The sequence below is a fragment of the Phascolarctos cinereus genome, unplaced genomic scaffold (genome assembly GCF_003287225.1).
Source record: "Phascolarctos cinereus isolate Bilbo 61053 unplaced genomic scaffold, phaCin_HiC Scaffold_9;HRSCAF=440, whole genome shotgun sequence".
NCBI lineage: Eukaryota > Metazoa > Chordata > Mammalia > Diprotodontia > Phascolarctidae > Phascolarctos > Phascolarctos cinereus.
Genome location: NW_027556402.1, coordinates 81,578,603 through 81,605,480, shown reverse-complemented (window position 1 = coordinate 81,605,480; position 26,878 = coordinate 81,578,603). Strand labels below are relative to the sequence as shown.

Genomic DNA, 26,878 nt, shown 5'->3' with positions numbered 1-26,878 from the left:
AATTATTTAGAAAATGGTATTCAAATCTGGTACTTCACAAGCTTTATTTACATGAGGAGCACAAGTACTAAACAAGGAAGAAATAAGTATAAAAACCACAAGTTAATGCATACAATTTAGAATTTAAGAGATAATTAATGATGAGAAAAAGGTAAAGTTATTTTTAAGAAAAGTATGGAAAATGAAAAAATTAATAAAAGAAATTGAGTGGAAGGGAATATAGGAGATTCTTAATTAGCTACTTAAGAGAGAGGAAAGGAAAGCAGTGGAAAAAAAGAAAGAGGGAAAAGACTGACAACTAAATAAAAAGGTAAAGAAAAAAAATCAGTAAGTTAAATAAAACCATAAAAGCAGGAACAGGTTGAGGCTTAAGTGCAAGAGGAAGTATACCTGAAGAAATTTCTGTTGTTCGGCATTTTCAGTCATATCAGGGTCTTCCTGACCTCATTTAGCTTTGTTTGTTTATTTCTCTGTTTGTTTGTTTTTGCTTAGGTACTGGAGTTGTTTGCCATTACTTTTTCTAGCTCATTTTACAGATGAAGAAACTGGGGAAACAGGCTTAAGTGACTTGCCCAGGATCACACAGCTAATAAGTTCTGAAGCCAGATTTGAGTGTAGAAAGATGAGTCTTCCAGACTCCAGACCGAGAGAAGCACCTAGCTACACTCCCTTCTATCAGTGAAAGCCCTTCTCATGTTGTCCTCCCCTCTTAGATATCTATACTCAACTAAGTGTGTATAGTATTCCCTCTTTGAGAAAATCCTGATGAGGGTAAGGTTTAGGCATTGTTTGCCACCACCTAACACACCCCAATAATCTTCCCCTCCACCGTAAAAACTCTTTCACTCCTCTTTGTAAGATAATTTACCCCATTCTACCTCTACTTTCTTCCTTTTCCCAATGCATCCCTCTTTTTCACCCCTTTGTATTTTTTTAGACATTAGCATCAAAGCACACTTGTACCCTCTGTCTATGTGTACTCCTAACTGCTGTAATAGTGATAAAGTTCTTTGAAGTTATAGATATCTTTCCATGTAGGAATATAAACATTTGAACCGCATTAACATATTTCTTGAAATATGACATCTAGGCTCTATCTTTGATCATGGCTTTCAGGTACTTCAATAATTCTTAAATTACCCCTCCTTTTTCTATTTTGCAGGTCAGTTGTTTTTCCAATAAGATATTTTGCATTTTCTTTGGATTATTTTTGTGATTGCTTGAGGTCTCATGGAGTCATTAGCTTCCACTTGCCCAATTCTATTTTTGAAGGAATTATTTTCTTCAATGAGCTTTTGTACCTTCTTTTCCATTTGGCCAATTCTACTTTTCAAGGAGTTCTTTTTTCACTGAATTTTTGGACATCTTTTTTTTCTTCCATCTGTCTAATTCTGCTTTTTAATGATTTCTTTGAGCTCTTCTAGGAATTATTTTTGGGCCTGAGACCAACTTACATTTTTTTTTTGAAGCTTTGGATGTAGTTGTTGTGTTCGTTGTCTTCATCTGAATTTGTGTTTTGATCTTTCCTGTCATCATAGTGACTTTCTATAATCAGGTTCTTAAGGAAATAAAGGACAAATTAAACAAGTGGAAGACTCTTAGGTACTTAGGCCATGAAAATATATAAAAAAATATAATGCTACCAAAATTAACATATAATTTTGATGTTATGGTATTCAAATTATCAGAGATACTTTATAGAATCTGATGAAATTTTAAAAATTCATTTGGAGAAATAAAATACCTAGAATATCAAGGAAAATGATGAAAATGTTAGAATTAATAGTGATAGTACTTCCACACCTGAAAGTACATTATAAAACAATAGTCAACCAAACCATTTGGTATCAGTTTAACATAGTAAAATATCCCAATGAAACAGATTAGACAAGGGAGACCAGTAAATAATGAAAATCAATAAGTCAATGTTTGATGAACTCCCAAATATAAATTACTTGGGAAAGATTTTTTTAGATAAGAACTGCTTGAATTAATTCAGGCAGAATGTGGGCTTAGAAAAGTACAATATACCATATTCCAAAATAAATTCAAAATGGAATCACATAATTTTAAAAACTAGAAAAAAAAGAATCATGATTTTTTTCTATTTTTGGTACATAGTGTATTCTTATTAAAATACATTTTTTTATTCAACAAACTGATTTTTCTCCTTTCTCTTATCTCTTTACAAACATGTAAAATTTTTTAAAAAAATAATATATTGGCCATGCATCTCCCCCCCGTTTTTTTCTCAGTTTGTGCTTTGAGTACACTACATTTCTATCAGTACATAACATGGTTCTGTTGAGTCTTCTTCAATTGTTGATTGCTGCATGAATCAGAGTTCCTAAGTTTTTCAAAGCTTCTTGTCTTCATACTATATTATTGTCACTGGTTCTGTTGTTCATTTCTCTATGTCATTTCATATAGGTCTTCCCACATTCCTAAGAAATCACCCCTTTTATCATTTCTTTTTTATTTTTAATTTAGTATTTTATTTCCCCCCAGTTACACATAAAAAGAATTTTAACATTCATTTTTAAAATTGTGAGTTCCAAATTCTCTCCCTCCCTGCCTTCCCACACCCCCTCATTGAGAAGGCATACAATTTGATATAGGTTATATGTGTGTAGTCATGCAAAATATTTCCGTAATAGGCATGTTGCAAAAGAAAACAGAAGAAAAAAAAACACAAACTCAGGAAAAATAAAGTTAAAAAATATGGTTCAATCTGTATTCAGATACCTTCTCAGGGGATGGATTGCATTTTTCATCATAAGTCCTTTAGAGTCTTCTTGGATCATTCTCTTGCTAAGTCATTCATAGTCAATCATTTCATGACATTGCTGTTACTTTGTACACACTATATTTCACTTTGAATCAGCTCATGTAAGTCTTTCCAGAGGGCATCTGCTCATCAATTCTTATGGCACAATAGTATGCCATCATAATCACATAGCAAAATTTGTTTAACCATTCCCCAATTGGTAGGCATCCCCTTAATTTCCAATTCTTTGACAGCAGAAAAGAACTGCTGTAAATAATCTTGTACATATAAGTTCTTTTCCTTTTTTTCTCTTTTGTAGTATACATGTGGTAGTAGTAGTTTTATAACACTTTGGGCATAGTTCCAAATTGCTCTTCAGAATGGTTGAATCAGTTCACAACTCCACCAACAGTACATTATTGTCTCATTTTTCCCACATCCTTTCCACCAATGGTCATTTTTTCCTGTCTTATTAACCAATCAAGTAGATATGAGATAGTACCCCAAAATTGTTTTAATATACATTTCTCTAATTAATAATGAGTTAAAGCATTTTCATATGGCTATAGGTAGCTTTGATTGCTTCATCTGAAAACTTTTGATCGTTTGTCAATTGGGGAATGACTTTTTTTTCATAAATTTGACTCAATTCTCTATATATTTGAGGTTCTATCATAACATGGCACAAAAAGAGACTATTTGTGCCTGAAGGATATTCTAAAATGTCTTTGTTTCATGGAGTGCAAAAGCTAAAGAATTCCAGCCCACTACTAATAAAGAACCTTTCCATACATAGTGAGGCTGGTCCTTCAACAAAATCTGTCACAAGAACTTGAAGACTTTCTACCACTGTATTACTTCAAAGAAATTGTTTTGTTTTGCAGGAGACTGAAGACCAAGGGAAAACCCAATTAAATAATTGAGGCTACAATTACTCTTTTAAGTGTATAATTTACAGAAGTATTTCCTGTGCCCCCAATGAGTCTAAATCAAAGATGTTCATAATATTGTAATTGCAAATATTTCTTTCACCACTGTATGAACAATATTGTACTGTAAAATATTAAAAAAAACAATCTGAGAACTGTATAATTGATCCATATGAATGAAAATAATTTTCTCTTTCTTATACTTAATAACAGTTTGTGATCTAGTATTATTGCCCCCTTGATTTTATTTCTTTATTTGATGCTCTATATGCTACTTAGAAATTGCTTATAATCAGAACTCTGATTGACATGTCAGTCCAATAGCTATCCCTGCAAATTATTTGCTATAACAATAAAAGTGACAGACTTTCAAAAATGGAAGCTAAAGCTTTTGGGTTTTTTTTTTCCTCCCAGAACTAGTATGGCCTTTGAATACCCAAAATCATCTCCATGCTATGATAAAACATCAACTAAAACTTCTGCAAAGGACATATCAGAAATATTTAGACTGAGTGAGAAAATAAATGCATATTATTTCTGTATGTTCAGGGGTTTCTCAAAGGAGTGTGCAGCAATGTACTTAGGGTTCTCATATGTTTCAATGTACCATAAGTAACTTGAGGTTTCAGTTAATTATAAAAATACCCAAGAAGTTGGATAATTAAATATCACCAGGTTTTTGTAATATCTAAATAATCTATGGGTTTTCTGTCATGCTACCTTAACAGGTATATTCCTTACGCTAAGATACTATCATACATGTGTTCTTCATTGTTTCTTTCATACTATAATTATTTAAATAGTCTATAATCAAAGTTTATATAAAGAACATAAATATAACACATTTATGTTTTTAAAGTGTTCTAGTGGTCACAAATATATATGCATATATGTGTGTGTGTGTATGCATGGATGTATGTGTATGTATGTGTATGTATTATATGTATAAAAGTAAAGTCTGTTAAAACAATTACATTTACATAATATTTTATTATAAATGATATAACATTTCTTTATACATGTTTGAACTTTAATAGCTTATGCCAAGATTTTGAGACATCTTTTATATATTTATCATTAACTAAACTTCAGTATTTCAAAAATTGGTCATTTAAATAGCTTGAATATCCCCTCTACCAATATAGAACATAACCCCTCTTCATGTTAGTATGTGATCATCATGAGTTGCTATAGCCTAAAAATAATAATTTCCAGGTGACTAACTTTCCATGGTTGATCTCCTTTAAACATAGCTGGGTTGGGCCATGGTTAACAGCTGTACAAAATCTTTTTAAATCCATACTAAAATAATTCCAGTTTGGTAAGACTTGCCAGAGTTTGTGTTCTCTAATGACATGTGCCTACATGTCATAATGAGCTACAAGAACAGGACTTTTATGAAGGTTCCTTAAATGACAGTTTTGAATATTTCAATGGATTTATGGTCTCATCTATGTGGCCACTCTTCCCTATTGTGTAGATCATAATATAACTGTGACTTCTTATCCTGAGTTTCTCCTGTCCATAGCCTCCCATAAATCCCATATAGACTATCCATCTAAAATTCTATGAACTTTCCTTTGTCATGGGCACTAAGGTAGAAAATATCCTATTTATTTCTTATAACTCATTTTTTATTAGATGACCTGCCCATCTTCTTTTCCACCCAACCATCTTTTATACAATATCTTTTTATATCATTGCATGCAGATTGTTATCGCTATTGCCAGTGTTTCAATTATTTTCTCTCTTTATTTTGATGCCTCAAAAATCACAGTATTCCATGTTTTAGAACCAAAGCATAACACTAAAAGAATGTTAGTTCTTTAAAAGGTGAGGGTTTGTTTAGGGAAAAGCATCTTTAAACAGCAATAGCAATAAATTCATAATTCAATCAGAATCTTCAAGTATGCATTCCTAATTGTGGATCTTTTAGACTTACCTTTTAGTCCTAATGTAAAAGAGGATTCTTACAAATATTACTTGGAATATTGATCATTTAAAAGTAAATTTTGATTGTATCAATAGCTAATGTAACATAAAATATAATTATATAATATAAGCTATGTTATAGATTATGTATGATGTTATCTATATTATAAATTATAACATAATTATATAGTTCTATAATATATTATATAATGATTATCATTAGCAAATTTAGCTAATGATAAAAATCAATAATTGTTGAATTTTAAAAAGGAAGAGTTTGTGTGAATGGCATTTTAAATTTCTTCTTGAAACAATGTATACTAAAACAGTCATTGCAGTTGTATGAAAATACTATGGGTGAGACAAAATGTTTAATTACACTGATTGTATATGGTTGTTTTGGTTTAAATATAACTTTATTTTTCTGTCTTTTCTAGCTGTAAACACAAGATGTACCTGGAGAAGCTGCCAAACACTAGCATCATTATTCCTTTTCATAATGAAGGTTGGACTTCTCTTCTGCGCACTATACACAGTATAATTAACAGGACTCCAGACAGTCTGATAGCTGAAATTATTCTAGTGGATGACTTCAGTGATAGAGGTAAGATCAAATAAATAACTTCTAAATCGAATCAGTTACAGCCCCCATAATTAGATATGAATGGAAATGTTGATGCAAGGATTATATGATGGTTTCATTCAAGCTGCTTCCAGAAAAAAAAAAAGATTTTGATGCTTTGGGTAATTTGTAATCTGACGAAATGGTGCCCAAGGGCAATGTGGCAGTGCTCCTGGTATTGTTTTTAACCTTTGATGGTTGAATTGATTAGGATTGACATCTATGGAACTAAGGTGAACTTATGTTAAAATCGACATATATGCATGAAACATCTTTGACTCACTGTTTAGATTCAAGATAGAAACTGAATTGCATTAGGCCTAGCTGGGAAATATTGATGATTTATTGAGTAACATCATCAGTTACGTAAATGTAGGTTGTTTCACTTAATGAACACTAAAATATTTTTATTGATAGTTTCTTTGTAGCATATCTGCTGTTTGCTTCTCCTGATGAGGCTTTCTGCCAGTCTCTTATTTTTATTTATTTGTTTGAATTTATAATTGTGAATTATTAAATAGTAACATGACCACAATCAGTCTTCAAGTTACTTCAGTTATTTTAGGTTAGTCTCTATCTTATATTGATGTTGAGGAAGAAACTAAAAGAAGATATTAGGCATATTTGAAGTTACTTCTTAAAACCTTAACCCACAGGTGAAGAATCTGCAGCCTTGAGGCCTCATGTGGCCCTCTTGGTCCACAACTATGGCCTTTGACTGAATCCAAACTTCACAGAACAAATCCCCTTAATGAAAGAATTTGTTCTGTAAAACTTGAACTCAATCAAAGACCACACCCAAGGACCTAGAAGGCTACATGTGGCCTCAGAGTCTCAGGTTCCCCACCCCTACCCTAACCTTTAAGAAGATACTAAAGCAAAGCTGTTTTTAATTTTAAAAAGTACTATGACTATGTTATTGTCTTTCCACATAGGATCACACTTTCAGATTTGTGCACTCTGGTAAAAAATTCAGATTTGGGTAACAAGGAAGAGGAAAATGATAAAATTTTGTAAAACTTCCTTGAACAAGATTTCAGAATTGTTTTTCAGTCTAACAATCATAATTATTAATATTGAAGGAATCTTCCATATGTGTCTCTTTGAAAAAAAAACCTTTCAACTTTGACCTTTGGAGAGATGTGACCTGTCAGCTGTCTAAACCTGGTATTTTATTGCATGAAACTATTCTATTTAACTATATAATTGAGCTGTGTAGGAGAATGACACAGGAATAATTTGATCATTTATTATTCTTTTTGTTTTGTTTTTTTTTTTCAAAAAGGAATTACAGCCTGAGATTATATGGGGTTAATTGAAATTTTGGGAAAGTCTGTCTCAAGCAAAAACTTAATTTTCTCCCTAGTCTTTGAAAAGTCTTTTTTAAAGAAATAGCCAAGTACAACGTGGGGCTTTCTCAATAGTTGGATTTTCAATATCTCTAACGATCAATCTGAATATAAGAACTATCTCCCCTCCAAAAAAAAAGCACAACTTAAGACTTGAGTCTGTCATAAACGTATTGACTTTAGATTGCAATGTATTTTCTACCTCAAAATATTGAATTGAAAAAGACAGGCAGGTGAGCACTGAAGAAGGCTTAAGTTACAGAGCTAAGAATTAAAACTGAATTTGGCAGAGACTTCACATGCATAATTTTTAATTGCACAGTAATTTCCTTCTGAATCTTGCTAAGTGACCTTCTCTATTACAAAGTATTCATAACCATTTCAGGCTATAAATAGATACTTAGTGTGTATAATATATCTCTAATCATCCTTTAAAAAAAAAAAGGAGAAAGAGGGAAAATCATCCACTAGCTAGTAGTCCTTTTGGTTGACTGATATATAAAGAAAACTATGAAATCTTGGATAATTATCTAGATAATTAACTTTGCCTTAGTAAAGGATTCATCAGAGAAGGATTTTTATCTGGAGGTAGCACAGTAGAAAACCCTTGGGTGACAGAAATGTGATTGGGTAGAAGATTTTGTGACTGTATATTTCTCAGCAGATTTTTCATTTGAAAATACTTAAAGGGGGAAGAGGGCAATGGTAGCAACTGCATTTATCTTGGCCAATATATTATTGTCATCTTCTGTACAATGTGGACTTTGATGGACTATCCTTTTGCATGTAATATAGCTTAACAGTAACTTTCAAGTGGACAAGATTCAGAAGGCTGTGAGCATCAATAACCTTGTGATATACATAAAAAGGATTTTTTGGAATAATGGTCACAAATGTTCCCTTCCTATTAGCATGTTTCTTGCCTATAACAATTTTGTTCCTAAGGCAATTCTCTTTTTATAATTTCATTGTATCTATAACATAATACAAAAGTACCAAATTTAAGGCATTAATTTCATCATTTTTTCACACCAATATGGTAAATGGCACTGATTTTGGAGACAGAAGATCATGTTCAAATTTCTGCCATGTAAGTAATTACGAACATTAGGCTAGCAATTTTCACCTATTTTTCTCATATGTAAAATAAAGTGGGCTGTATAAGACTGTCTCTAAAGTTGCCATTCCATAATGCTTACTTTTTGTCTCCTACCCCTTTCCCCATAGGTGACATGGTGGATATAGTTCTGGGTTTGGAGTTAGGAAGACCTGACTTCATATCCATCCTAAAAAACTTATTATACGACCCCTTGGCAATTCACTTAACTTCTATGTGCCTTACTTTCATCATGTAAAGTGAGGGGGTTGGACACAGAGGTTTCTAAGGTCCTTTTCAAGTCCAAATCTGTGATCCTATCATCTGTGGTAAAATATAAACTCCAGGATAGAGGCCAGTGTTTTGGGGGTTTTTTTGGTATTATTTTTTTAAATTTGTTTTTATTTTGTTTGTGTGTGCGTGTGTGTTTTATATATCTCCATTGTATAGCATAGTGTTTTGTCTGTAGTTAGAAGGAGAATAGGTGATATAGTTGAATCAAATTCTATGAACTTATGCATAGAATATTCTCTTCTCCTTCCTTACCCCACTCCCATCACAATTGGATTTCTATCTATTCTTTCGAAGTCAACTCACATGCTATCTCCTAAATGGAACCTTATCTGATTGTAATTACGTTCATCTCTAATGATCTTAAATTATATTTTATATTCTTCATACAAGTAGCTTATCTTTTCACTAAACTATTAATACCTGGAGGACAGGACTTATGTATTATATACATTCTCTAACTTCCTGAGGACCTGTGTACTATGCACAAGAAGCACAATATGAATATTTGTTGATTTATTTGTTGAATTTCAAATACTGTGATTCTAGAACCAACATCATCCTTTGAACTACATTTTTCCCCAAACATGTCTTTATCCCAAACAAAAGATGTTATGTAATTTTGGGGAAAAAAATTCTTTTACTAAACATGGAAGATTCCATAAAGATATATGAATGGCAAAGACATTTTAACAAGTCAACAGTTTTGTCTTACAGAACTCTGTCTAATAATTGTTTTATGTGTTATAGTTAGGAATATCGGCTGACCTAGATGACTAATGAAATTATTTAATTCTGCTAATTTTTTTTAGCTTAATATACTCACCACAACATTTCCCTACTGAGGAACAATGAATAGGTTGCTGTATTCATTTTTGGTGGGTAACCCCATATATTAAATAAAATTAAAGAACTTCTCAAAGGTCCTCATTGAAATGGAAATCCATTTTTAACAATGCATGTAACCAGTTACCCTGCACTTAAACAATTATGATTAAGAATGGTTTAGAAAGTTACTTTGCCTTAGAAATGCTCATTCTGCTACCAATATTACCTATGAGAAGATAAACTCTAGGAAGAATGTAATTTTATTTATATTTCATGAGTTAGGTGCTATAATCTGAATTAAGACAAAATTGATTTAGGCGTGCCCTAATTTTTTAACTATTAAATATATTGTAGAATAGTGTATTATACAAAATTATTGAAGTAGTATATTAACAAAAGAGCACTGGAGAGTTACATGGTAGTTGTGAGCAAGCTGCAAAATGTTAAATTTGAAACATAGTCAGAGAAAAGGTGGTAATAAGGTTGTCAGAGAAATATATGAGCAGAAAATAATGAACTTGTAACAAAATACAAGGGAAACCCCACGTGCTATAATACTGTCCCTGCAATGTTAGGAGCTTATAAAAAAGAATCTCCACACTGTGATCATTCTACAGAAAATTTGTGGGAGTATATCACAGAGAGTTTACTCAGAATGGGCAGATGTATATGGGTTGTGATCTGTGTCTTTACCCATATTAATATGGTCATAATCTGGAGCAATGCACTATGGGATTAAAAAGTAGAAGGTTTTACTAGCATATCTTTGAGCCAGTTGGGCAAATATGTTTTTAGAAAAAAATACATGGTGCGTGCATTAATTTCTTAATATGAGAACTGTTTCTTCCCTAGGAAACATTTTATTAAACTATTTCTTTCAAATTAGTGTAGAAAGATTGCCAAGCCAATTAAATTTTATTAATATATATGTGTATGTATCTATATATAATAAATGTGTGTATATATAATATTATATATATATATATATATAATATATATATATATATATATATATATATATATATATAATGTGTGTGTATGTGTGTGTGCATGTATACCCTTTCCTGTCCATGTAAAGGCATGTAACTCATGCCACAGAAACAAAATTGGAATGTTATTTTTTTTTAACATCTTGTGTATTGATTGATCCCTCTCTCAAACTTTTACACAGAAATGTTCTCTATGAAGAGGAGGAATAATGCTGAAAATATATTTATATCCTAAAGCTGCAGAACATAAAAATTCAGTTCCTAAAAAGCAGTATTTTACTTTATGCCTGGTATCCCAGAAGTTTTGGTTTATACATAAATAAAACTTATTTAATTGGAGGTCATATTGATGAGGGCATTTTTAATTACCTAAAACTGAAAGTGTACCAGGTAATCATCTGCCAAAAGGTATGCTATGTATCTATCTGTAGATTTATAAAGACTTGGATTTCTTACCATAAATTATCCTGACTTTATTCCCTATTTGTGCAGCTCACTTCAACAATTATGAAAATCTGCAATTAGTTCTTTGGATAAAATATTTTGTTAAATGATCTAACCATATTAAATACTTATTTCCCCAGCTGATATAGCATAATCAAAAATGATCAAAATAGAATAATAAATCAATGAATTAATATTTATTAAGTACTTATTATATATAAACAATGTTAAGTGTTGAGATTAAAAAGTAAAACACTGTCCCTGTCTTCATGGACCTTATAGTCTATTTAAGAATATAAAGTAAATAAACAAATGTATACCAAATACCTACAGAATAAATCAATTGTAACTTTAGAGGGAAAGGCCAAGGGGGACGGGATCAGTCTTCAAGAAAGCTATGGGGAGTAGAGTCAAAGTAGCAAAGTAAAAGCAGTGACTTGCTTGAGTTCTCCCCCAAACCCTTCCAAATACCTGTAAAAATGGCTCTAAACAAATTCTAGAGCAGCAGAACCCACAAAAACTCAGAGTGAAAAAAATTTCCAGCCCAAGGCAGCTTGGATGGTTGATTGGAAGGGTCTATTGTGCCAGGCTGGGAGAGGAATGCAGTTCAGTGTAGGCACATAAGTAAAGACCAGGCTTCATGGAACTTGGAGCAGGCCTCAGGGGACTGAATCACGGGCAGCTGTGGCAGTTTCCAGACTTCTCAACCCACAAACACCAAAGACAACTTAGAAGGTCAATAGGAAAGATCTGTCAGACCAGGGTGAGAGAGAAGCTCAGTCTCAGCCCTAGGCTGGCACAGCCCCGATACTGCTTCTGGAGCTTTTGGCACACAAACGGAGGGGTGATCAAGCGTATCTGGACTAGGGGATGGGCTTTGTGAGTAGAGAGAAGTTAACGTGTATGAGAGATATTATGAAGGTAGAAATGGAAAAAATTGGCACGGGATTAGATTGCATGGTATGAATGAGAGTGAGGAGTAAAGGGTAACACCAACGTTGTAAACTTAGGTAGCTGGGACAATGGCAGTGACTTTGACAATGATAGGAAATTTAAATATTCCATGATTAATTTTAACTTCTCCTAGCTTAGGTAGGTTTTTTTTTATGGAAATTTGTTTCTGAGTCATGCCCGTTGCCACAATTTAAAAACAAATGCCTTCAGATGTCTCTGGCATCAATAAAACTACATATGGAGTTGCTACACTACAAAGTCTTCCAGAATATTTTACACTACATATCTGTCAATAGTGTCAGTCCTACTCTAGTTCCTAGTTGTGGAATGCAAATAGCCAGGGGTTCTTAAGATTTAGGCCAAAAGAATATAACTCTGGTATGTCTTATCCAGTTGAGAAGGCTTCAGGGACAGCTTGGTGGTGCAGTGTATAGAGCACCGGCCCTGAACTCAGGAGTACCTGAGTTCAAATCCAGCCTCAGACAAAACACTTGACACACTTACTTGCTGTGTGACCCTGGGCAAGTCACTTAACCCCAATTGCCTTAAAAAAAAAAAGAGAAGGCTTCAAGAATATCTTCAGTAACTTGCTTTTTGTCTGTGATCTGGGGATTTGCTTAGCTATAGGGAAAGAAGTGCATCATCAAAAAGTTAGATACCAAAAGATGAATTTTTCAGCTAAGGCAACTCATGACATGAGGTAAAATTCTCACTTGTATCGGTGAAGAGAGTACCTATCTGAATAAAATCAGTTGTAGGTCTTTCTATGAAACAAAATACCTATGGACTTGAATCAGACCAAAATTTCTTATAGTTATTCTAACTAGTATTTCTGGAAAAATGTGTTATGTAGAGTGTCTCTATCTCTATTCACATTGACTATTTCCAGGATATTTTGTTTTTGTAATCAATAACCTTGCTAAGTCTGTATTTTCAAAGGAGAAAAATGTTTGAAAGAATAAGCATACAATATCATTAAGGCAAAATATGCTAATGTTAGTCAAGTGTTGGTAGGGTAATCTGTAAGATACTCTCTGTGGACAAAATCATTATTCTCAAATTCTGTCCTTCTCTCTTCATTTTCAGTGTCAACATTTAACATCTAATCTCCTAAACTAACCCAAATGATTCAAGGTTATATAGTCTAAAATTTCAGATATTCTATATATAAGTGAGGTTATATTTCAACTCGAAAGTGCATTATTTCTGGTCATCTTAACCATTATCATACTACAGAAAGAGAGCACCACTTTTAATTACAAGACAGGGTTCAAATATCAGGCCTCTCAGTTATTTCCTAGGTGACCTTAGTTAAGTCCCTTCACCTTTCTGGGTCTCAGTTCTATATCTGCAAAAGGAAAGAGTTGTGCTATTTTAACTCGAAGTCCATTTTTAGCATTAGTTCTATGATTCTCTGATTTGAACGACTTGATAATTTTAAAGGGATCGCTAATTTGCTAAGAGTATAAATAATTATTGCAAAGTAAAACAGAAGAAAAATGTGTATAAGATATGACAAACAGATTGACCTTACACAACCTTCTCATATCTTCATTTCAATAGTATTTAGTCTAAAAGGTAAACTTCTATATAGATTCTTCCAATAAGTTAGGAAGAAAATTTAGCTAAGCCATTACAACACAATCTCTCTGACTCCCTGTCTATCTCTGTCCCCATCTCTCTGCCCTTCTCTGTCTCTGTCTCTCTTTCTCCATATATCTTTGTCTTTCTTTTATTCTCTGTCTCTGCTTTATCTCTGTATGTATCTTTGTTTCTTTTTGTCTTTCTGTCTTTCCCTCTGTCTTTCTTGATCTCTGTCTCTCTCCATCTCTTCCCACTTTCCTCTCCATCTCTCCATCTCTGTCTGTCTTTCTCCCTTAACTTTCTCCTCTCATCCCTTTATTGCCTCTTCCCCTGACAACTTCTTTTGTTTCCTCTCACACAAATTCATTTAACATATTTTAAGTGAAAAATTTTCTCCCATTTACCTGGGTTTTTAAATATAAATTTATATAGGTAGCCTTGCTTAACTAAATGCCCCAGTTCTAGTATTTTCCATCTTGTGTGTTCCTCTTTAAAGATATATATTTTTTTAAAAACCTTGCAAAACAGCAATACTTCAGCTTTAAAGTATGATACCATTCAATAATAGAGAAAATGGAATTGCCTTTAGTAAAAATTTAAGTACATCTGCATTCTTTATGCTGTCTGATACTCACAAAAAATTAGTGGGTGGTGTGTAGCTGATGTTTAACTAAGCTGTCAGAAATATTTTTTTTTACATGTTAGCTAGAGGCCTACAGCAAGGACTAATCCTGGGCTTATCTCCAAATTATAGACTACCCTCATGGTATGCATATGGAAATAGCTGAAATGTGTGAATTAAACTGAGATTCAACCTCCAAAGTGGGGGCATATTTGAATCTGACAAATCTTTGGCTCTCTTTGTGTCTGGATGAGTGTAAGTTCCAATAATGGATTGTAGCCAGATACCCATCAGATGCTCACATTTCATTTAAATGAAGTCAGCTGTGGAAGCAAGGAAATAGTTGTTAATGTATATGCACACATTTATACACAGAACATAGAATTGGCTGGCTTAAAGCAAAGCAGACAACATCTTTTCTTTTCTGCTTTCAAAGGTCTGTCCAGAGGCAGTCCAAGCAACTCTGACAGTGCCAGGGTATTAAGATCTTTTATTTTTAAGTTTGTGTTTTACTTGTACATTTAATGGACGATGAATTGAATGGGAAGAGAGAAAGCTGGATTGCCTTTAAGGAAATCTGGAAGGTTTTTTAATGACCTCAAGTTTCATCTGAAAACAAAGTTCTCTCTTTTAAATGCCAATATTCAACTGGTGTTATTGTAGAGTATTGAATATAACACAAGATAACGTAGAAAAGCATTTTAGGGGTGAGCAGGCTATAACATATAACCAATGAGGACCTTCAAGAACAAGAAAAAAAAAAGACATTCCATTTAAGGGTATTATGATAGGAAGAAGAAGAAGAAAGCTAATCCCTTGGTGTGGTCATGGAATATCAGACAGATAACCAGAGGCATCCACTAGTATACTCACAATGTTAGAAGAAGCTAAGGAAAACTTCTCACTTATTAAATAGGCCCTTTGTAATAAGCTTAATGGGAGAGCATGGACAAGAGGGGTTTGGTATGTGCAGGTATAGGTGGGTTCCAATCTAATCTAATCTACGGAATGGAGCACTATACTTAGATCTAAATTTAAATCCTGCAGCCAAAACTTACTACACATGTTACCCTGGGCAAGTCCTTTAACTTCGTTTTGCCTCAGTGCCCTTATCTATAAAATGGGTGAGGAGGTTGGACATGATGATCAATTAAGTCTCTGAAAAGCTTCAAACCAATGATCTTGAGATCTGTGATCCTATACCATGTTGAAGGGAACTTCTAGATCAATAAGATCACAGATCTATTTGAGGGGTTTTCATTAAAAAATTAATAGAAATTATAGAGTATTTACTGGGATGCCTCCACCTTGAATATTTCTATCAATAAAAACCTATAGACAACATCATGGAACCATGGAGATTTAAAGATTAAAAGTTATGTAGTAAATAGGCATGGAATTGAAGTGTCTCAAAGGGGTCTTGGAAATGATCTGGTTCCATTGTTTCATCATGCACATTTTTTTTTTACAAAAAGAAACTAAAGAAATGAAATAATTTGCTCAAAATTATTCAACTTATTTGTAGTAGGCAGGACAAGAACTCTAAAACAGTGGGTGGTGTTTGTGGAACTAATGTCAAAAATATATAGGACATTTAGTGGGACTCAAGATAAGTCAACAATGGTATATCAAATAAAAACAAAAACCAGAAATTAAGTGGAATCTTAAATTCCGTCAAGAGGAATAATATCTAGAACTTGATGATGAAAGCCCAGCCATGCGCAGTTACCAAGATCAGGTAGCATTTGGAGCATGCTGTTAAATTCTGGGTACCACATTTTAGGAAGGTAAGTGACAAATTGGACAAGTATTTAGAGCAAGGTGATCAAGAAGGTGAGTTAAAGGAAATGGGGAAACTTAAAAAGGAAAGTGGAGATAGCTATAATCAAGAGTTTCCTGATTAATATTTAACAACCAGCTCCCTGGGGTAAATGTATGCACAGCACACTTTTACATTTAATCCACACTATTAATTTTCTCCATCACTTTATTGAATTTAGAGAATCAACAAAATAAACAAACAAAAAACCCCCCCTGATTTGTAGCATTTGCTGATTTCCAAGTCGTAATTGCTCACACTGAAAATTTAACAATTAGCTGTTTAGAGCTGGCTTCCAGTATACCCATGGTTATATTCACCTTCTCTGTGACCCAGTATAGATTTTCTAGATAAATCTAACTTGTAGAGTAGTTGCCAGTCTATATTGGTGGAATAAGTTTCTTTTCCAGGAGTTCTGTGTACAGATCAAATCACAAATTTATACCACTCCTACAAAGTGCCAAATAAATGTGGGCTATTATCAATGCTGTATATGACCATTTTTGATGAAACTACATAATTACTATTTAAAAGTTTGGTTTGTAATTTTAGTGTAAAATATGATTGCATATGTGGTCTCTTCTGAAATTTCCTTTAAAGTATAACATTTTATTATTGTTCATTGTTTTGTATTACCACACAAAGGTGTTCGATACTGGATGTATGGCTTGCTCAAATATATCAATGTCATATCTCTGCTATTCTCTTGACAAGATTGTTTTGAATCACACTTAAAATTATTTTTTCTTTATTATTATTATAGACATTTTTGAAAACATGATATTCTACTTATTAAACCTTTTATTATGTGATGATATATTTGAATAGCTGGTACTTCTTCATACAGGTATCTTTTCCAAAATATGTAATTTTCTTTTACTTTGCTTTGTCTATTGGACAAATAACTAAAAAATATTTCACTGACAACTGTGTAGGCATATGTGTATATAAACATGCATGAATATATATGTATATAAATCTATATCCATATAAATAGGTATTTATATATGTTTGCATACATATGTACACATCTTTGTATGTGTGTAGGTACACATATATATAGATATAGATATATGTATATGCACACATGCATATATGTATATTTATAGCACCAATTCTACAATTCATAGTTGTGGGGAGATCAATTCTCAGTCCAATTCAATGAACATCTATTTAGTGTGTACTGTTCACCGGGCACTATGCTAAATGTTGGGGATGGAAATAAGACAAAAAAGGAGAGAAAATCCCTTGCCCTCAATAATCTAATAGGGGAAGACAATATACTAAAGTAAGCTGAATGGGGTGTGTGTGTGTGTGTGTATGTGTAAGGAAATTATTTATTAGAAATGCAGGTACGTTATCAGTAGAGCATTCACACAGCTGAAGGTAACAATGAAACTTTTAAATAATGTGCATACTTCCAAAAAAGTTCATTCCATAGACAATATGGAATTGTTTAGAATTCTAGCATTTATTCATAGTTTCCAATATATTTCTAAGGTTCTCTTAATGTAAGATTCCCAAAGCAGACAAACAAGTTAAAAATAAATATTATAATTATTCCAAAGGTAGAAAACTAAAATGAATCAAAAGAATGATAAAAGCAAATGAAGAAATGGTACTATATTTCTATGTTATATTATAAAATAACTTTGAAGTGCATGCAAACAGTCTGAGATGACAAATAAAAAATATTTTAGGGCTAACATTTCATCAAAGACTCCACTAGATTCTGAGAGGATGTATGTACATCTACTTTCTATTTAGCTTTAGTTATAGGTCCCAAACCCTGTTATTGTTCATGTTTACCATTAGCAAATAAGTATAAGATTTGATATAATAAAATTGGCTGGACAACTTTATATTTTGAAGCTACATAAACCTGAAGTCAAATAGAGATAGTGGGAACTATAGTAAATGTTGTAAAATGTGACTTTGCAATACTTATTTGAGGAGAAATTAATTCAGCATCATCAAATAGCTTTTGGGAAAAGAGCATCTCTCTCAGTTCTGATGAGAAAATCTCCATTTCAATGTAGGCATTTCAAAACTCAGCATCTTCATTTTTTTCACATTCCATCCCAACTTAGTTTAACAGGATATAAAACTTAAATTTATAGATCATTTTAATAAGAACTGTTCTTTTCAATAGTTTTCTTAGCAGTTGGAGATGGAAGGGGGAGAATTTGAAACTCTAAGAAAAGAACACTGTTTTATATTGCCATAAATACACATGAAAAGTACAATGTGCTCTCAAGGTCATAGAAAATGAGACTACAGATTACAAGAACACAAGTGTAGTACAACACCAAATCAAAAAGGAAAACATATTTCCTTTGACATGTTCCATTAAAAAAAATGATTATGCCATTTTCATGGCAAGATTTCCTTAGGGGTATGCTTACTTTGAAAGAGAAAACATATTAACTAGAAACATTGGGTGGGGGTGTGCAGTGCAGGCATTTATTAAGTGCCTAAGTACTTTACAATTTTTATCTCATTCCATCCTCACAACAACTTTCAATAAAAGCTGCTATTATTATCCTCATTTTACGGTTAAGGAATCTGGGGTATAGAAAAGTAAAAGGACTTGACCAGCATCACACAATTAGTAAGTATCAGAGGCTCCATTTAAACTCAAGTCTTCCTAACTCTAGCCTCACCTCTTTATTCAATTTAAAATAAATCTAAGCCACTTTAGAATAAAAGGTGCCTTTTTTTCCCTCCCTGTCTCAATTAGAAAAAGATTGTCTTACAATGATAACAATCTGGTTCATATTCTTAAAATCTAGCCAATAGCTTACTTACTCCTTAAGAGTCTGCCCAATATGACTGGTATTCTAATAAACCTTGTCTTTGGCTGAAAGAAGGCTTGGGTCAAATTACTTTGGGCAGGATCTGTGTGTTGTGATTTTGGGGTCCCAGCACCCCTCAACCCATGAACTTCATCATTTTGGTGTCCCATAAGGGGAAAGTGCCTAACCACAACTTCTTTTCTAGCTAAGACTGGAAGGTACATAAGCCTCTTTCCCCACCCCCTCACCTCCTTTCTTGCTCTGCAGTTAGGATCACTCTCCAAGCACCAAGGCTTGGAGGTGCTTTTTGGGCAGACAGTTATGAGGCTGTCTCACACTTGGCCTGATTCTCTCAGGCTCTTGGTCTACTAGGTCGGTTTGAGGGCATGGACCTGGGATAGAGGACAAGGGCAAATGCCCTACCCAGAAGTGTATGCCCAATTCTGTCAGTTCTCTCAGTGCTAGAGAATTGGGAAAAACTGCAGTTGCTTTTTGGTTCCCTGAGGCTTATTTACTCCCTTCCCTTTATAACCCTGAATCCTCCTTCAAGGAGGTTATAGGGAAAGTTAGAACAGCTAAAATTATCTTGGCAGATTCTGGAGGTTTTGTGATTGATCATTAAGGAGTTTTGAAACTCCTCCTTACAACCCTGGTCACTCCCTTTGTAATGCAGAACATTATTTTGCCATTTAGGTAGTAGGGCCCTTTAAGCCATGGAAAGAAAAGTTGGTGCTTAATCTTGCCCCAGACCTCTTTCCTCCTAAATCTAAACAATAGTGAAATGTACTCTTGCATAGCTCAGCATAGCCCGCAGCTCCAATGCAAATGGATAAGAAAGCTTGCAATATAATTGCTTTAGATAATTATGTTTATACCAGAGACCAGGACGCCTGGTCTAGTTTGTGTGATCTCTGACCCGTAATGATGGGGTGCTCGGGTGCTTGTGCTTGTACTTGTGCCCCAATTTCTCCTTGGTCTCAGAAACACTGTCTCTGACAACCACTCCTCAGCCCAAGGACACTGTAACTAGCAGTTATTCGTGCATGGGCCTCAGCCCGACCCTTATCTCTCTCCCTGGTACAGCTACATAGAGCTGGGCTGCTCAGGCCTTAGCCCTCAGATCATGTCTCTGGAAGCCTCCCAGTTCCTTAGTAAGTTCCTGTGTTGTGAAAAAGCTTTCCCTTGTTGCAGAGCATTCTTTCATCAAGACAGAGGGAGAGGGGTGTCCTTGGCCAGCCCAAGGACTCTTCCTCCTGCCAGACTCCAAAGATCCATCTCCCCACCTGTCCGGTATACTCCCTGTACTTTCCCATCCATAGCCCCCAAAGACACCTACACCTTTGGATTACCTCATCAGTGTTCCTGGCATTTCTTTCCCATGCTCTTTTCCATATAAACCCTAGCTCAACCCTTGATCAGGGCTGCTTGATTTGGATGTGCATATCCCTTGTAGCCGCACCCTAATAAATCCACATTTTAAATTACATCTGGTTCTAAATCTCTGATTTCTCAGTACAACACCTTCTCTTTAGTCAAGAGGGTATCTCTTTTAGGAGAAAAGAGTTTCACCCTTTACCCCTCACCTTTGATTTCACCCTCGACCTGGGAAAGGAAGGAGAGGGGAGGAGCAGCAGCTACAGCCTGGGCCACCCCTGGCAATGGCATTGGGTCCTGGGGCAACCTTCGCCTAGAAGCATTACCCAGGTTCAGCACATCCTGCTCAAGGTGATGAAGCTAGCCTATGAACTTGGGTAAGCACACTCTTTTAAATTTGTAGTATTAATTGTTAATGATGAGATGTTGATTCTCCATGTAAAGTAATTTGGAAATGCATTTAACAAAACTGAAGTCACCTGACTGGTAATGGGTTTGTTTCAAGTTTCAAATTGTTGAACTTTTTGTATCAGTTAGGTCAAGCAACTTTTCATAATTTGGTTACCGCTAAAATAATTTGGCTATTGTTGGCTATTGTTTTAATGTGTAAACTAACCAAAAAGTTTCTTTGGGTTATGTCTGGCTTGCTGAGAATGTTGCAAGTGTATAGAGATCTCAAATGATTGGCTTTTTACATCAGGACAAGTTTGAGATGTAAATCCTGGAAAAGTTTTTCCTAAGTTGTGGTTAATGAAACTTGCTGTTTCAGGTAAAAGCTCCTAGGATTTTATTTTGAGTTGTCTGATGGATCATAATAATCCATCAACAAATCAGTAATCCACCATCTGAGATGTGCCACAAGCTACTCAGACAATGTGATACTGATGGGAAGTCAGCATTGGGAAAATCTGAGAAGACAATTTTAGCCTCAGTCTAAGATGGGATCCTCCTGCCTCAGTTTCCCCATTATGTTCCTTTGGAAAGGAATGTTACCCACCTGACTTCCTGAGTCTGTCTATGAGGTGGATCAGTTGGAAAACTGAGTTATCTGAATCCAAACAGACCTAAGGATGTTTTGTCCTGTCATTTGGACCCTGCGGTCTTTCCTGTCAGATTTGTGTCTTCCAGAGTACAGGTCATTCACCTGCAGTTGGTAGCAAACAGCAGGTACCACCAATGTCCCCCCCCATTGTTCCCTGGATGCAGCCTGTGCTGGGTTCCAGTCAACCTCCTCTTTGGAACCCTCTTGAGGCAGGGACAGCTCTACACCTCTTGCCAGCAAGAAGCAGTTTCAGAAGCCGAGACCTTCATCCCTTATCCCAAAAGAATTTGGGTCCCATTTGTTTGAATGATGAGGATGGGAGCTAGACCCCAAAAAGGAAAAACCTTGGACTTTCCCACATGGCCTAATCTCTGGCTTTTCCCTGAGGCTATAATCCCATCAACTGGCCTTTCTTTGTGCCTATGCCCAGTCTCTTGTTACCCTTAACCTAGTTTGGCCTTCCATTGTCTTACCTCTGTATAGCCCCTGGCCATTTCCCACCCTTAATCCTAGCTAGGCTTCATTATCTCTTAGCCATATGGTCCAGGTCCTAAGAGTTCTGTTCACCTCAGTTTATTGGCCACTCCCATTCAGATCTTCCTTAGACCCCTCCTCCAGTCACCTCAAATTACTTGGCCACTCCTAGATTCCTCCCACAGTCTTTCGGTATATAAGGTCCATCTTGTTTCCATTAAGGTGCTTAGATTCTTAAAATCTAGCCACTGCTCAGACTCTTAAGCCAATACCTTAATAATGTTCAGACTCCTTAAGAGTCTGCCCAGTATGACTGATGTTCTAATAAATCTGTTCTTTGGCTGAAAAAAATAAAATTAAAAAAACGATGATAACGATCCAACTCCAACTTTGGTAGCCTTTATCTTTTTGTTGACAACATTTAAACTTCTGGATAATTTCCTTCAGAAGAGCCAACTATAATGGCCTCCAGTGTTACATGCTATAAAATCCTCAAGGGTTTTCTAATTTTTTTCACCTCCTCACCAGTTATTCTCATCCTCTATCCCACATCCCTTACATCCTTTAGGAAATTGTTGCCTATATGCAAATTAGCCCATGGCCAGCCCTGCCATCACATGCTATCTGTTTGTATTGATCAGGAGTGTAGGGACAGAAGCTGCATGTCCCCCTTGGGCTCTCTTGTGGAAGTTTGAAGACATTCCTTCTTCTAAAATCTGTTTGCCTTCCATATTTTAAACATTTACTTTGTCTGTGTAAATGATGTTAAACACAGACCTTTACTGTCCCTGTGTACTTATTGAAAAGAAAGTTAGGAGGGAAGTAATCAATGAGGGACCATCTCTGGAGAGACTGGAGCGCTTTGGTTGTTTGTGGTAGTTTTATTAGTGTTCTGTCTGTGGCTGGGGGATCAGAGGTGAGTGTGTGTGTGTGTGTGTGTGTGTGTGTGTGTGTGTGTGTATGTGCGTGTGTGTGTGTGTGTGTGTGTGAGAGAGAGAGAGAGAGAGAGAGAGAGAGAGAGAGAGAGAGAGAGAGAGAAAGAGATGGAGGAGACAGAGACAGAAAGCAATTTAAATCAGTATTGGAGATACACATAAGGTAGTGGTAGCCGGGTAGGGAGTACTTTGGTCTGAAAAGTTGTAGGAATTGGTGAGATAGGCAATAGGAGAGTAGACTGGTGTGCCCTACCCAAGAATAGTGACAGAGTTGAATAGATAATGGTTCATGGTTCTATACCCAGAAGGGATGGGGAGGAGTGGTGTATATATGTAACAGCCAGTCACCAATTAGGACAGTAGGTGAATGAAGGTGTAGAAGAGATGTCTTGAGTGTGAGGAGTAAAGGAAATGCAGGCTCAGAGGAGGACTGTTTGTTTAAACTGCCATTTAAAATCTAAACTTTCATATATACAGTGAAAGATCAGCCAATGGAATCAAATAGAGAAACATGCCCTATTATTAGCTTCAGTGGACAAATCTATAAGCATCAGCCTTGTGCTGAGTTTTTGTATTAGTCAAGTCAACAAGCATTTATTAAGTACATGTACATATACATATATACATATATACTTATACATATGTATATATGTATGCATGTATATACTGTACACATATATGGACACTGAAGTAAGCTGTGGGGATACAAAGAAAAAAGACATTCCTTACTCTCAAGAACTGAAAATTTAATGGGGGAGAGAACATGCAAACAATTATGTACAAGCAAGATATAGACTGGACAAATTGGAGATGATCTCAGAGGGAAGTAACTAGCAATAAGAGGGATCATGAAAGCCTTCCTGCTGAAGATGGGATCCTGGGTGAGACTCAAAGGATTCTAGGAGATCCAGTGGAGGGAAATGAGGATAGAAAGCATTTCAGTCGTGGGTGGACAGGACATCCATTGAAAATGCACCAAGGTGAGAGAAAATTAATCAATCAACAAATATTTATTAAAAAACTACAATGTGCCAGACACTGTGCTAAGTTCCAGGGATAGAAAAAGAGGCAAATGATAGTCTCTACCCTCAAGGAGCTTATAATTACAAGATATAATAGCTAGCATGTGGCAGTAGCATGTTGTAGTAATAGCTGGTATTCCTATATGCCAGGCACTGTGCTCAACATTTTTATAAATATTATCTCATTTGATTCTCACAACAACCTTGGGAGGCAGGTGCTATTATTATTCCCATATTAGAGGTGAAGGCAAACAAATTAAATGACTTACCCAGGATCACACAGCTAGCAAATGTCTGAACTCCAGTCTTCCTGATGAAGCAGCAAGCAGGATGATATCACTGAATTATAGAGTATGTATAAGAGAGTAAGGTGTAAGACAAGACACTGCACAGCTATTAACATTTTATATGTGTATTTATATATATATATATATATATATATATACACATATGTATGTGTATAGATATACTTATATATATATATACATACTTTGTAGTATAAAAATAACATGCGTACATATAGTAAGTCTATCTGTATACATGTATATATGTATATATATACATTCATATATCATTTACATGTGTATATGTATATATATACATTCATATATCATTTACATGTGTGTATATATATATATATACATATATATATATATATATTATATATATATATATATATATATATATATATATATATATATATATATATATATATATATATATATATATATATATATATATATGTAAAGAGGAAGATGTGAGAACACGGAGAGCTCAAGTTTCTAAGAACATAAGGATACAACTTTTGTATTCTAGACAAGATTGTATTACTTGAGTAGAAAAAAACTTATTGTTTTACTTATCCCACCTCCTTTGATTTTCTTCCCTGATCACATCCTTTACTTTGAAAATTAATTATTACTGAAGAAGAATAAATCTGTTAGAAGATTACCAGCCAATCAAAGAGTCTGTAGACAACAATCTGCATATAACTTTCTGAATATAAGTAGTTATAACTGGATTTCACAAAGGCAAATGTACTTTGCCATATGTTTTCTTATAGATTCTCTTACAATCACCTCAATAATTTATTTTTCACAGTTATATTTAATTAATAACTGTTATTCACCTATTCAGAAGTATAGTCACTTTTTATCTTATGCTGTTATATGTACTCCTCCTCACTTGTCTCCAATGATAAATTGGTTATTTCAGGGATGCTTAACAATTTTTTTTGCCTTACAGACCCCTTTAGAAGTCTGGTGAAGTACATGGACCCCTTCAAAATTATGTTTTTAAATATATAAAATAAAGAAAATTCATTATATTAAAATTGCAATTATCAAAATATTAAACTACAACGTCGGTCACATGTCCCACGTTAAGAACTCCATTTTATGCTCTAAAAATATTTCTCTGTCATTTGTACCTCCCATCCCATTTTCTGTCTTCTCTTTAACTTACTCCATACAATATCTTCCTCTTTTTCCCATTTTCTCTTTTTACACTCATACAAGACCTTCAAAATGCTCATCTTTTTTTATCTTTAAATGAAAGAAAAAACAAAACCTTCCCATTACCTCACTACCCACTACCTCAAGTTATCGTCCTCTATCTCTCATTTTTCATCAGGGTCAGACTTGAACTCATTTCACAGATGAGGAACCAGGTCCAGAAATCTCAACTGAATTGTCTAAGATCACAGAACTAATAAATAGAAATCAATATGAGATTAGGATTTTTCGACACATTGTCTGGTGCCCCTCTATAAAATGAAGGTGAGTCTATTCCAACTGCCAGTCTGGGAATGCGTGAGGATCCGACTGGCAATATGATCAATGTGAACACTTTCAAAACCATAAAGTGTTTTATTGATCTAAATCACCATCATTTATGTAACAGTCCTCTGCTGGGCCCTGCAAAGGGGAAGCTTCATGCTGCAATGGAAAGAGCACTGCCTTAGCAGTTGGTCATGATGGCACTTGACAGAAAGTATAATCATCTTTTTAGTTCACAGTTTCATATATCCAGAATGGGAAGGACCATTAGCAGGAAACTAGTTCAAACGATTCATTTTATAGATAAGGAAACTGAAGAGAGGTTATGCACCAGTCCTTCAGGCATTAATTAGAAGATGTAGGGTTTAAAACCAACTCCTCCAACTCTAAATCCAGGACTCTTTCTATGTAAAGACAGCTTCTACAATATTAATTTATCATTTAAAGATCCAGTACATAGTTATTTGTGTCATAAAGTTCCTGAAATGAGAGAGTACTTATGGGGTAGAAATTAGAGATTGATTGAAAATTACAAATCATATTTGTCATGTTTTAATGTATTATTCTCAAGTCTTAAATGTAAAGTGTTAATTACATGAACTTTAGATCCCTCTTCATCTTTACTTTCTCCTTCATTATTTCACAACTGTATTAGATATGTTCATTATTAACTTCTATGAAAATTTTCAAAGTTAAGTAGCTCTGCAATTGTAAGAGTTACTGGGTTCCACTGATTCTCAGTTTCCTCCTCTAAAATGGAGCCAACAATGCTTCCATTATCTAGCTAACAGATTTATTGAAAGAAAAACTCATTGCCAGCCTTAAGGCACCAAATGATATCATCATCACCATCATCATCATCATCATCATCATCATCATCATCATCATCATCATCAATACAGAATATACCATACTGAAATATTATCCCAAATTAAAATAAAAACAGTGAAACTGATTGAAATAAGACCTCTGTGATCTTGGGCAATTTACTCAACCTTTATTTCGTTGTGAGGGTATTAGACTAGATGACCTCTAGTAACTCTTCCAGCTCTGAATCTGTGCTACTATGATCCTTAACAAATATTTCCCTATTATTCTGAAGCTTAAAGAGATACTGCAAAATAGCAGGCACTGAGTTAGGAGTCCATTTTTATTGAATACAACTTAATTGACGTTGTTTTAAATTGGAGCTTTCTTGAAAATAAATATTCTATTATTATCCATCCTATAAT

At 34.4% G+C, this 26,878-nt stretch overlaps 1 protein-coding gene across 1 annotated transcript in view; it reads left to right on the top strand.

The window, feature by feature from the left end:
• Positions 1-6,968, top strand: part of LOC144455438 (polypeptide N-acetylgalactosaminyltransferase-like 6) — a 176,002-nt gene extending 169,034 nt beyond the window's left edge. Inside the window, exons 4-5 of the mRNA XM_078148848.1 lie at positions 6,066-6,232; positions 6,907-6,968. Coding sequence (XP_078004974.1) covers positions 6,066-6,232; positions 6,907-6,968 — 229 coding nt within the window. The remainder of the gene's footprint in view (positions 1-6,065; positions 6,233-6,906) is intronic.
• Positions 6,969-26,878: the final 19,910 nt, after the last annotated feature.